Raw genomic sequence first — 13,693 nt, 5'->3', positions numbered from 1 at the left:
GCTACTGCATGGCAGGGACGGGGGACAGCGGCACAGTTTTGTGCAGTGCCACGTGTAATGTTTTATACAGATTTTAATGAGCTAATTTACACAATTGCAAATAATTTGAGTGTAACCATAAGTTTCAGCCGATGTGTTGCTGATGAAAGGTGGTGGCCTTTTGACCTCTGTGGAGAGAGGTGGATCCCCACTGCAGAGAAGAACGGTGGCCTTCCTCCCAGGAAAGGAGAGGGGGCCACACAGATACTAATCAACTAAAAGAGGCAAAGCAAAACTATGAGGCCAGAGCTGAGGGTAAAGGTGCAGAAGCAGGGAGCTAGTGGGGGTGCCATGCAGAGACCCCAGAGAAAAGGTCCAAGTGATGGTCACTGCCCAGTGGAGTTCTGCCTGGACTTAGGAACAGACAAGAGCAAGGCAAATGGCCCTATGCTCATAGAGATCCTCCGCATGACTGAGCTTCCTCCCCTGAACTGGTGCATGGCCAAGTAGGTCAAGGCCAGGGGTAGGTTCACAAGGCATCTCTGGAGTTTGTGGGTTCTTGGATGGGGTGACCAAAATGAACATGTGAGAAGAAAAGGGGCCGCAATCTGGAGATAGGCAAGTGCCGTGGTGCATATACATTACAATACACTCTTTAATTACATGAGCACATGCTGTGTTTTTCCAAATGGGCATCAGAGTTTGAAGATAGGACTTTCTGATCACTATCCCTTGAGTCAAAGGAGTAACTGAATGGATTTGATACAGACCTTCCAGCACCTTACACAACTATTTACAAGATTCATAGATTCTGAGACCAGAAGGGTCCACTGTGATCATCTAGTCTGACCTCCTGTATAACACAGGCCATAGAACGTCTTCAAAATAATTCCTAGAGCAGATCTCTTAGAAAAACATCTGGTCTTGTTTAAAATTGCCAGTGATGGAGAATCGACAACGACCTTTGGTAAATTGTTCCAATGGTTAATTACTCTCACTGTTAAAAATGTATGTTTTATTTCAATCTGAATGTATCTAGCTTCAAATTCCAGCCGTTGGATTGTGTTAGACCTTTCTATGCTAGATTGAAGAGCCCGTTATTGTTCCCCATGTGGGTACTTGTAGCTTATAATCAAATCACCCCTTAACCTTCTCTTTGTTAAGCTAAATAGATTGAGTTCCTTGAGTCTATAAAGCATGTTTTCTAATTCTTTAGTCATTCTCTGCACCCTCTCCAATTTATCAACATCCTTTCTTCTTGAATTGTGGACACCAGAACTGGATGCAGTATTCCAGCAGTTATCACACAAGTCCCAAATACAGAGGTAAAATTACCTCTCGGCTCCTGTTTATGCATCCAAGGATTGTATTAGACCTTTGGCCACAGTGTTGCACCAGAAGCTCATGTTCAGCTAATTATCCACCATGATCCCCAAATCTTTTCCTGAGTCCTTGCTACCCAGAATAGAGTTTCCCATCCTGTAAATATGGCCTACATTCTTTGTTTCTAGATATATACATTTACCCCTATTAAAACATACATTTTTTACCTGCATGCAGCTTACCAAGCGATCCAGCTCACTCCATATCAGTGATGTGTCTGCTTCATTATTTTCCACTCCCCATATTTTTGTGTCAGATGCCAATTTTATTAGTGACAATTTTGTGTTTTCTTCCAGGTCATTAACAGAAATGTAAAATATCACAGGGCCAAGAACCAATCCCTGCAGGCCCCCACTAAAAACACACCCCTTCTACTATATTTACATTTTCAGACCCCTCAGTTTGCCAGCTTTTAATCCATGTAATACGTGCCATGTTAAGATAGCAGTGGCAAGCTGGCTATTAGAACACTTGTCCCTGTGAGGGGATTGTGGTTGAATGGGTGGAGCAGTGCAAATCAACAGTACAGCACAGCACACTCTGAAAAGCAGGGTAACTGACTGTACTAACTTGGTTGGCTCTTTCATAGCTGGGCTATGGATTCTGTTCCCAGCTTTGCAAGAGCTGGGACCTTCTGCAGCTTCTCAGTTACTTGATTTGTAAAATGGGGGGAATGATTCCTAGGGTAGGGATATGAGGCCTTGGTCAATAATGACGGTTGGAAAGTGCCCAGAAATAGTAGCAATAATCTGTAGAAAAGGTGAGAGCCGAGCTCATGGTCTCCTGGGTGCTTTGGCAATGGGTCTTTGGAGTGGGACACTCTCTACAGAAATCATGACAGTGCAACATGTGAGACAGCCCTTTCAGTGTACAAACTGTCCGGTGAAAATTGGGATGAGTGGCAACCCCACCCCTGCCAGGGTCGGCTCCAGGCACCAGCACGCCAAGCGTGTGCTTGGGGTGGCAAGACACTGGGGGGCACTCTGCCGGTCGCTGCGAGGGCAGTAGGCAGGCTGCCTTTGGCGGCTTGCCTGCGGAGGGTCCACTGGTCCTGCGGCTCTGGCGGACCTCCCGCAGGCATGCCTCCAAAGGCAGCCTGCCTGCCGTGCTTGGGGCGGCAAAATGCCTAGAGCCACCCATGACTTCTGCTATGTATTTTGGAGGGTGCTCCTACCTATTTGGTGTCCTGGAAGCAGAATGGTATCAGTCCAGTAAATTGGGAGCAGAATGTCACACTAAATGTCATCTAGCCCTGAACTCTCATGCTCTCAGACAGTGGTGGCAGTAGTGATCGTGGGTCAGAAAGCACCTCAAATGCGTTTGCAGTCATCTAGAAATCCAACTAATTTCAGTGACGCCTTTGACCTGAATACAGGTGTGATGGGTCATTATATGAGTGGAACAGATGACATGGATGATAGGCGTAAGCAGCAGCAATTAAGTAAGGTGCTGGCCACAGAAAGCCTGTGGTCATACATAGAAAATGCATAGTTGTTAACTGTGGTGATTGACTGCCCTGTCAAACAGCTGATCATTACATCCGAAATTGGGAAACACACAGGCCATGGTCAGTTCCTTGCTGACCTATACACCTTTCACCGGATCCACTGGGATCTTTTTATGGGGCTGACAGCAACCATGGTCACTGAGGTACCCCTGGCCCAACCCATGGCAACAGTACAATTTTAGACTACAGTGGCTTGTTGACTTGGTGTTTGATGTATTTTAAGACACAAGAGAGGCACCGTTTTCTAACAATTGATGAGATTTAATGAATGATGCACTATAGAAAATAGAAACTAGCTGGGTGCTGGGATCCAGATGAGAGCCGTGTTCCATGGAGCCATGAGAGGAGGCCCTTTCCCTCACACACAGTGCCTTCTTTGGCTTATTTTGTTAGCATTTCCTTCTGCTGGAACCAAAGGAACATCAATATGTCGAAAAAAGTTCTAAGGGGGCATTTTCTTTCAAATGTGAAGCTGCACAGAAAGTCTTCCCGGCCTGTCTCCTCAGGAAAAGGTAACATGACAGACTCAGAGCTCACCAAGCATTTGCAGATACAAGTAACATACAATGTCACAATTCAGTGCTCTGAAATCTGTACAGAATGCAGGGTTCCTGGGCCTCCGTAGATGCTGGATTTGCTTGGTTTTATTGGACTTCTTTCTGGATTCTTTTCTGCACATGCTGTGTCTTTTCTCTCAAGGTTTGGCTGCTGATTCCAGGGAATAAGCTTTTCAGAATGTTACAATACACCATGTACAGCTCTGGGTCTATCTTGGACATGGGGGCTGAGTTCGAATTGCAGGCCTGTTCAGTGACAGAGTGCTGCAGCAAGTACACATCACTGAAGAGAGCAGTTAGGATTTTGTGTGCTGCTTTGTAAGGGTCATTTTCAAACTGCACCATTGCCTTAAGCTCAGTCAGGGTATAGCCATTGTAACGCTTGCTGTCTTCTGCGCGAGGCGGCACAGTCTCACCAATATGTCTCACCTTCCACTTCAGGCATTTCAGTTCTTCTTTTACATCATCCAGTTCTCTCTCCATGGCTTGGAATTCCTTCAGGGTTACAAATCTCCTGCTGAACGAGATGTTAATAGATACAAGGTGGCAGTCAAAGAACAATCAGTGTTAATTCAAAATTAGCTGCTGGGTGGGATTATCAGTACAGGGTTTGGGACTCTGCACAGGGGCCAGCCCCAAATACCCTCCGTCTGGGACCATTCAATACTTGAATTTTGTCATTAGTGGGGCTTGGGCACCATCCTAGTAAGACTCGCTCCGATCCTCCGAAAGGTATGTCCTGTGGGAGCTATCCAGGAAGATCTGGGAGTCACTGCGTGACGCTGGGGTAGAAAGAACTTGAGAGGGTGTGTTTGTGAATGGAGTAGGGGATGATGTAAGAGGACATGCCAACAGGAAGGCAGGGCATCCAGCACTATATGACAGCAACAGCACTAGCCGTACTTTGGAGGATTGCTCACATCTGAGCTGTGGCAGTGCACACAGGGTGTAGGGGGGAACAATGCATATTGGGGCAGGGAATACAAACGTGGAGGGTTTCCTACATGGTCATAGCTGCATGTTGGAGCTGAGGCTAGGGCTTGAAGCCATGCACGCTGTGGTTGCTAATTGAGGAGTTGCATAAAGCTATGGGCAATCCACACTGTGGCCAGGGTAGCACACAGAAGGACCGGGGATGTAGCCAGAATTGGGTCATTACAGCAGGTCAACTGCGTGGTCAGGCTATGGAAGTACACACTATAGGCCAGATTCATTGGGCCTTTTGTACCAGCTACCTCGAACTGGAGGGCAAAGATAGCCCCCTGATCAGGTCCCTGGTTCCATCCTTGGTATGTGGGCCAACACAGTGCCTGACACATAAGCTCAAAGGCACAAGTGGCAAATAGTCCTGGCACAGAGGGCGCATGGGGGCGGGGGGAATCAAAGATGGGAGGAGGCATGGCTAGGGCAGTTCTGCCCTCCTTGATCACTGTAGTTGTGAGGGAAGAAATACATTTTCCTACTGTAAAAATTTCCAAAGGGTGGAGTTTTATAGCCTGGCCCAGACATTGTCCTTAATCAGGAGCTTCTGCTTTGCTAGGTTAGGGGGGGAAAGTGCCAAGGTTACTGCCAAATCACTTCTGGGCAAAGTCACTAAGCTAAGTTTCTGATAGTGCTCAGTGAGGTCCTGTCCTCTTTGTGACAGCATTGCACATGCTTAGATGAGGGCTCAGGCTGGCACGACTTGGAGGAAAAACATCAAGTATTTCCTGAATGCAGCAACAGGAGAAAATCTGAAAGCCTGGGGTGCAAAGAAAGGGGCCGGTGCTGTGATTTTAAGGCCTCCGCTATTTGGCTGCATCCTGCAAATTCTGTGTTTTTAGCATTTAAACAAATTAAGGGCCAGCTCCCAAAGGACGTATCAGCCATTTGCTCTTGAGTAGGGGCCTCTGTGCTGGCCTGACCAATTTGGAGGATGGTCGGGCTGGCTTGGTAGGTGGTGGGAAGTCTCTCAGCAGCCACTCAGATTGGGATAACCCCACCACTCACTGAAGTCACTCTCCTATCACAACACTCCTGACCAGGTTTAAAGCCATAGTCTGCCTCCAGCAGGCTGGGTGGCTGTGGTGCAGCTAAAGGGCCTTCCGCTAAAGGATCTAGCTAGAACCTGTGGGCACAGAACCAAATTGGGCCACCTAGGGCCAGGCTCCTTGTCGTCTGAATGCTGGGTCAGGAATGGGCCCTATATTTCTATTTTTTCCCAGTGTGGATGCAGTCAAACCAATATAAAGGGACTGACAGGAGACTATGCAGTCACACTAGGGAAGCAGCAGAGCTGGGAACTAGACTTTTCCCAGCCCCGATCACCTCACCCCAAGGTATGATCTACAAAGCCTTTTGGAAAATCTGTAGGGACGCTGGTCGGGAGCTTCTATTTCATGGCTGGATAGCCGCATACCTGAACGACTTGTGCTGAAAACTTGGTTTTGTGTGTGTGTGTGTGTGTGTGTGTGTTTCAAATAATGTGAGCTGGCTGGAGCATAGAATGAGCATGGGAGGAGTTAAAATACATTTAAAAATAAACCCCATAGACACTAAAACGTGGATATTAATAATCACCAACTTTTTATCTTTCACAAAAATTCCTTGGAAATTGACTAACTCAAAAAACTGCATTCATGAAATGTGATCATTGCACACCTAAAAATTGCAGTCAGGCAATGCCCAGATTAAAATTCCAGTAGCAATATTACCTTAGCTATGGTGCACAAGCAGATAGGCAGTGTTTTAGCCTTCTGCTTTTCTGGGTAAAGTTGCTGCTTTGCCACAAAGAACCACATTTTCAGAAGCACTCCACATGTTGCTTGTATCTTGAGTGATGAGTTCTTGAGAATCTGGCCATTAGTGTCATGCTGGGATCTGAGGGGAGCTAAGCACTTGATAATGTGAAAGTAGAATGAATTATATTGTGAAAATAGAAAGGATTAAGAAATGCTGTCTGTACCTTTAAGAAAAACTGTTGGAATGCTGCAATCCAGGTGTCAGGAATACAGACATTCACATAGAACAATTGCACCATTTAAGGGCAATTGGTGAAGTATTAGCCTCAGATCCATAAAGAGTTAGTAAGGAAGTAGGATATGCATGCTGTGCCCCAGGTGAATTTTACAGTTTTGCTTTCTTTGTTCCTTTGTCTGATTCCCGCTCTTTTATCTGTATAAATAAGACTGTTTTGGCCTTGCATGGCCGCTCACATATTCTGAATGTTATTGGCAGAGCGCTGTGCTAATAAAACAGAGTGGTCTGACAAATTGTGAGTCCTGATTCTAACTTTGACAATAACCTGACTCCAGTTGCAGGTGCTGAGAACCTGAAAATCTGGTCCTGGCTCTTTGGCAAATGTGGCCCTTGGTAATGCCACCAGTTAGGAGAGTTGCTGTGATGCGGTTAGCATGGCATAGGGCAGGGGTCGGCAACCTTGCAGAAGTGGTGTGCCAAGTCTTCATTTATTCACTCTAATTTAAGGTTTTGCGTGCCAGCAATACATTTTAACATTTTAGAAGGTCTCTTCCTATAAGTCTATAATATATAACTAAACTATTGTTGTATGTAAAGTAAATAAGGTTTTTTAAATGTTTAAGAAACTTCATTTAAAATTAAATTAAAATGCAGAGCTCCTGGACTGGTGGCCAGGACCCAGGCAGTGTGAGTGCCACTGAAAATCAGCCTGCGTGCCGCCTTTGGCACACGTGCCATAGGTTGCCTACCCCAGCATAGGGAATGATTTTGCCATGACAATGTGCTAGAACGCCTCCTATTGACTTCACTGGGGTTTGGATCACGAGCTAAGTTTGCTACAGCTTCCTTTAAGCAGCCTGATCCTGTAAACAATTAACATGTAAGAAACTTTAGCTACATGAATAAAGTCTCTCCTGTGTTTGCAGGATCAGGGCCTATGCTACACCACAAAACATGCAGAAAATGCCGCATGACTGAATTATTGCTGCTGCTCACTATATGTTCTTTGCTGAGAAATCAAGAGCAATCACTGCCCTGCATATGTAACCAGATACCTGGGGTCGTGTGTATGAGAGAGAAACAGCCACCTGTTCCATGGCAGTGATGAGTCCAAAGGTAAATTCTCTAAGTCCTGAGGCCCAGACCAGGGAAATAACTCTCTGCCCGGAGGGAACCTGAGGCAATGTTGAGCATAGTGATGACTGTGTCTCCAGCTGAGGCCATTGCAGAGCACTGCCAAATCTATCACACCTACTCAAGGGAAATGACCAAATAAAGGACTTACGAGATGACAGAAGTAACTATAGCCGGGAATATGGGACAACTTCTTCCTCCAGGTTAAGGCTGCCTGATAGACTGTGAAAATATAAAGGACCCTGAGCAGGGTGGAGTGGGGGTAAGAGCTGCTGCTCCCCTTGTCTCAGTGTGTAGGGAACCAAAGGCCAACACAATGGGGGGTGGAGGGGCGTTAATACTCTCCCTCCTCCTGCCAAAGAAGCTGAGGTTAGGCCACAGTGATCCCCAGGCCCCAATCACTGAGGAGGTGGGATACAGACAAGGAACTGAGCTGTGGGGAAGACTATTTACGATCTGAATTGTTGAAATTTGAAAAGATAAAAGGTATTGGCAGTCATGCATACCCTTAGGATGCCAGTTGTGTGCCCTCATTACACCAACTTCTTTGGGGGGGGGGGAGGGCTCTGACCGATATGGCAGCCCTATGCAGTATCTTTGGGGACCATTGTATTACATTTGTGATACTTTATATAGGATTGTGTTCTACTGCATGGGGGGGAGAGTTACCATAGCTCCTCCAGGAACTAAAAACTGTGTGTGTGTGTGTGTGTGTGTGTGTGTGGAGAGGGTGACCAAGGTGATTAAACTCCAGAGGTACCACCCCCAGGGGTGGCTTGCATTCACTGGGTCAAACTGGGTTTTCCAGAGACTACATATATCAAAGCTTTTAGTATAAAAAGCTCACAACCTTCCTCTTGCTTCAGAAAATGGACAGGCCCCTTGGTCCCAAAGTGGTCCCAAGCATTGTGGAAAGACTGGAAAGACCTTGGCAAATCAGACTGCCCATGTGGATAGTGGATTATTCCTCGTATGTGTAGTGAGCATTAAAATGGTTGTGTTGTTTTTGGCATGTTTTCTCTGAGATGCTTGTGTGTATAATAAATGTGCTTCCTTTGACAGAGTCATGTGGTCACTTGCACCCGCTGGCACACGCAGGCCATAGCTCTTGGAGCAAAGCACAGTACAGGTGCTGGCCATTAGGAAGCCTGGCTGGCTGGGGCTATCTCAGTGTATGGCAGCAACTGTTTAAATTCACAGATAAACTGCTCACAGCATCAAGGGCTTGCGCTTCCATTAGGCAACCCTAGGCGGTCGCCTAGGGCACCAGGATTCGGGGGGCGGCATTTTGTGCACTCCTTATGGGGCTCACAGGAGCTTCCAGTTCCACTCCCATCGCGCCGCCAAAGAAGGACCTTCTGCCGATGTGCTGCAGAAAACAGCGGCAGGCAATTGAGTAGCTCAATGACTGTCGCTGTTGCCTGCGGCATTTTGGCGGAGGGTCCTTCTTCGGCAGCGCGATGGGAGCGGAACTGGAAGCTCCCGCGCGCCCCGTGGGAAGCGCACAAAATGCCGCCCCCCGAATTCTGCCTAGGGCACCAGAAACCCTGTAGCCGCTCCTGACAGCACCTAGGAGGAGGAAGCCCAACAGGTGTGCAGCCTTGCCCCCAAATGAAAATACCAACTTACAATGAATGCAACTTCCCAGCGCTGCACTCAGGAGCCATCCTAACCACTTGTGTAATGAGGCCATCCCAAGCACAGTATAGAAAATAGCTCACCTGTGGGTCTGTCTGCTGCTTGATTACAAACTGATTTATTGAACCAAATACCAGCTTGACTCCCAACTATCTGTGTAACAAGGGACCATGAATATCTCTGGTACACCATGTTTACATCATTCACTGTGTGCTAACTACTTCCTCAGTTATTTTAAAAAAAGAATAAACAAATGAATTAGTGACCTCCATGATGGGACCCCTAGTGCCTGTCTGAACTAAACACACTACCCGGACGCATACCTTTTACAGAGGGGATCTTCATGAGTCGGTTCAAGATTCCTTCCTGTAGGTGTGGACCCAGAATTGGAGTAGCCAGCAGATTGCGAGCTATCACTGGGGTTTGCTGTCACTTTAGGCCTTGTGCTTTTCCTGCTTGGAATCACTGTGTGGTCTGATGGTGAGGCTTGTAGAGTTTGTGCTGTGTGAGGACAACAGGAATATGAGGAGGTCAGATTGAGTCCTGCCTGGGATTCTGGGTCTTGCTGTGGATTGGCTGAGCTGGATGTTAGATTAGGCCTGAGGCTGGCGGAATGAGATGATGTATTTGGCCTTGGATTGGTTGGGCTGGAACCTGGTGCTGCTAGTTTTGGATTCATTTGCTCCAATGTTCTAGGTCTTGACGTTACTCTTGGGGCCAATCGAGTGACGTGACCAGCTTCCAGCATGGCTGGGTTCTGCCCCATGGACGTCTGGCTGACAGGCTCTGATGAAAGCGAGGCATTGGTTGATGTATCGCTGGAGGAGCTTGATGTAGAACATGGGGATGTTTTCTGAGCATTGTGGCCACTCCTGGTCCTTCTCACTTTAGTAACGTTTAGAGCTGGGTGTTGCGCTGCCCTGAAAAAGACAAGCAAACAAATATTCACTCCCCTTTCTGGGCCTGTGCTAAGAGCTGATATGTCAGTACGAGACCCATGGCCCTTGAGTATTACATCCATGATTCACCTATCTCTTTTGTGCCATATTCCCCCAAACTGGTCTCTGAGGAAGCAGTTTTACAAAAAAGCAGCCACTGTGAGCAACATACCCAGCATATCAACATTTCCTGTCTTCTCAATGACGTGATGTACAGAGACCTTTGTTGCAGAGTCCAGAAGCCAGGCAGCAGCCAAATAAACACTGACTAATGCTAGGGTGAGGGTATATGGATGGGCAGCTGAATGGACGGGTGAATGGCTGAAATGCAGTCCTCCTCCATGCCTGAAGAAGTCACTCTTGCAAAAGGCAAAACCTCCCTCCTCACTGCAAACAATGGACTCAGTGGGGTACCATAACAGGTGAGTCCCGGCAAAACGCTATTGCGGGAATTCTGGCCACAAGCAGCTCCACAAGCCGCTATCCCAGCTGATGTCAGAGTTAGATTGGCTGGGGGACTTTGTTGTCCTGGCAAACCTTGCAGATGAGAGTTCTAGTTCATTGGCTTGGGTTGTTATGGACCTCCTGGTGGTCTCTGATAAGGTATGCAATACCTGCTCATATCTGGGCTGTGCCATAGTTGGGTATTGCAAATATGCCACTGTTGTGGTCAAATCATCACCTCTAAGGTGAGATCAGGCCTTGTCCCCATTCCTGGCAGGGCAAGGACCTGTGACATTCTCTGCTCAGAGATCATGGCTCCTGCTGGGGGAGAATACTTTCCTTCCTGTAGGCCAGTGTGGACAGCCCGGTGCAGCATTGTGATGTCATCCTTGACTATTTATGCCCTGACCCTTGACTCTTTCTCAGCAATGTCCTTGCACTTCATTGTGGTTCCCAGGTGCAGTGGCAGGGGAGGCGACTGGCAAGCTAGCAGTGGAGGGGCTGCAATGACTCATGTCACCACTATCGTGGCAGGTTCAAGCCCCTGCTATTGCTCAGCTGAGGATGGGGAGGTCTTTCCTTCTTTTCCTCAGCCACTGGAACTACAGAATCCTGACCAGTGGAACTGTTCCAGACACTGGACATCTGACTGTCACAGGCTGCCTTCCCCAGGCTGCAGAGTCTCACTGAATGATGTGCTTCACAGATAATTTTCTCTTGGGCCCCTGAGAAGCAGGAGGGAGTATTAAGTATTGCCGCCCTGGCTGAGCTGTATTTGGTCTCTCAAGACTCTGATGCACGGGGGGAAGGCAGAGACATTTGTGATCCGGCTCCTTGTGCTGTGCCGGTGGTTCAAGGGACCAGAATCTAGTTGTAACTGCACATCTTGGAAACCTCCAGTCCAGCATGTCCAGGGAGGAGGGCTGGTGTTGGGGGCAGAGGAGGAGGTGGGGCAAAATGCAGCCCCACTCTGCTAATTCCCAGCTGTTCTATGGTCTCTGACTAAGTTAGAGCAGCTCCTGGGCAGACAGGGTCAGATCAACTGCAACTCCAGACCCAGGGAGGCAGATACAGCTGCCTGATGCCTCCCCACCCTTACTCTCCCTTGTGCATTATGTGCAGGACAGAATCTAGCTTCAGGTTTCTAAGGCCACTGTCATGCTGTCTGGAACAGCTCACGACCCAACCTCAGAGCAAACTGTGCCAACCTCAGGGCAGACTGTCAAAAAGCAGGGCAGAGACCCCAAGCTGGTGTGTTCTATAGATCAATTTCACCAACCCGTTAACAAATGTAAACACTTGGATCTCTGTAACAGTCTTACCGTGGAGTCACAGACAGTCCTCTTGGGCTCTACAGTTTAGCCTGCCACCCAGGCAAGCAGGACTATGTGATAAAAGGTCAGGTCCACCAAAGACCACACCATATTCAGGTTACTCCCAGTCCCAAGAGGTCAGTCACTTACCCCAGGGCAATTTGTCCCTTAAATCACACACCAAACACAATGCTTATAGCCAATCCTATAGTAAACTAACTAAGAATTTATTATCAGAGGGGTTGCCTTGTTAGTCTGGATCTGTAAAAGCAGCAAAGGGTCTTGTGGCACCTTATAGATTAACAGATGTACTGGAGCATGAGCTTTCGTGGGTGAATACCCAATTCCTCGGGTGCATGTAGTGGAAATTTCCAGAAGCAGGTATATATATGCAGGCAAGAATCAGGCTAGAGATAATTACGTTAGTTCAATCAGGGAGGATGAGGCCCTCCCTCTTCTAGCAGTTAAGGTAGGAACACCAAGGGAGGAGAAATTGCTTTTGTAGTTGGCTAGCCATTCACAGTCTTTATTTATTCCTGAGCTGATGGTGTCAAATTTGCAGATGAACTGAAGCTCAGCAGTTTCTCTTTGGAATCTGGTCCTGAAGTTTTTTTGCTGCAGGATGGCTACCTTTAAATCGGCTAGTGTGTGTCCAGGGAGGTTGAAGTGTTCTCCTACAGGTTTTTGTATATTGCCAGTCCTAATATATGATTGGTGTCCATTTACCCTCTTACATAGGGGCTGTCCACTTTGACTGATATACATAGCAGAGGGGCATTGCTGGCATATGATGGTGTATATTACATTGGTGGAAGTGCAGGTGAATGAACCAGTGATGGTGTGGCTGATCTGGTTAGGTCCAGTGATGGTGTCGCTGGTGTAGATATGTGGGCAGAGTTGGCATCAAGGTTTGTTGTATGGATTGGTTCCTGAGTTAGAGTTACTATGGTGTGATGTGTAGTTACTGGTGAGAATATGCTTCAGGTTGGCAGGTTGTCTGTGCGCGAGGACTGGCCTGCCTCCCAAGGCCTGTGAAAGTGAGGGATCATTGTCCAGGATGAGTTGTAGAGCCCTGATGATGCGTTGCAGAGGTTTTAGCAGGGGATTGTATGTGATGGCCAGTGGAGTTCTGTTTGTTTCTTTCTTGGACTTGTCTTGCAGTAGGAGGCTTCTGGGTACACATCTGGCTCTGTCGATTTGTTTCCTTATTTCCTCATGCAGGTATCGTAGTTTTGAGAATGCTTGGTGAAGATTTTGTAGATGTTGGTCTCTATCTGAGGGGTTTGAGCAGATGCGGTTGGACCTGAGTGCTTGGTTGTAGACAATGGATCATGTAGTGTGTCCAGGATGGAAGTTGGAGGCATGAAGGTAGGCATAGCGGTTGGTGGGTTTTTGGTATAGGTTGGTGTTAACGTGACCATCATTTATTTGCACCGTGGTGTCTAGGAAGTGGACCTCCCGTGTGTGGGATGTGGGATGCCTGTGTAGAGAGCCTCTACATCCATGGTGGCTAGGATGATGTTTTCTGGAAGGCCACCAGATAGATATTAGATAGAATAACCCTGGTCAGGGCTCTAAGGGTATGTTGATTTGTTCCGGAACCCCTACTGGGGTTATTCTATATACTCCCAAGATCCACAAACCCGGAAATCCTGGACGCCCCATCATCTTGGGCATTGGCACTCTCACTGAAGGACTCTCTGGATATGTGGACTCTCTGCTCAGACCCTGCGCCACCAGCTATCTCCATCACATCATTGATTTCCTAAGAAAATTACAGTGCATTGGTGACCTTCCAGAAAACATCATCCTAGCCACCATGGATGTAGAGGTTCTCTACAC

General features: G+C 47.5%; 1 protein-coding gene across 6 annotated transcripts in view; it reads right to left on the bottom strand.

The window, feature by feature from the left end:
* Positions 1 to 3,133: 3,133 nt before the first annotated feature.
* GSG1L (GSG1 like) overlaps positions 3,134 to 13,693 on the bottom strand; it is a 126,848-nt gene continuing 116,288 nt past the window's right edge. For 3 of the 6 annotated variants that reach the window (XM_050968230.1, XM_050968227.1, XM_050968229.1), the window contains 2 exons: positions 9,480 to 10,076; positions 3,134 to 3,943 (listed from right to left, as the gene is read on the bottom strand). In XM_050968230.1, coding sequence (XP_050824187.1) covers positions 3,514 to 3,943; positions 9,480 to 10,076 — 1,027 coding nt within the window. In that variant the 3' untranslated portion in view covers positions 3,134 to 3,513. Of the gene's footprint in view, positions 3,944 to 9,479; positions 10,077 to 13,693 lie in introns of those variants that run through there. The other 3 variants (XM_050968232.1, XM_050968231.1, XM_050968228.1) reach the window with 2 other exon arrangements.

Source organism: Gopherus flavomarginatus, chromosome 9 (genome assembly GCF_025201925.1).
Source record: "Gopherus flavomarginatus isolate rGopFla2 chromosome 9, rGopFla2.mat.asm, whole genome shotgun sequence".
In the NCBI taxonomy this organism is placed as follows: Eukaryota; Metazoa; Chordata; order Testudines; family Testudinidae; genus Gopherus; species Gopherus flavomarginatus.
The sequence above is the reverse complement of the archived record's forward strand: the minus strand, read 5'-3'. Positions and strand labels throughout refer to the sequence as shown.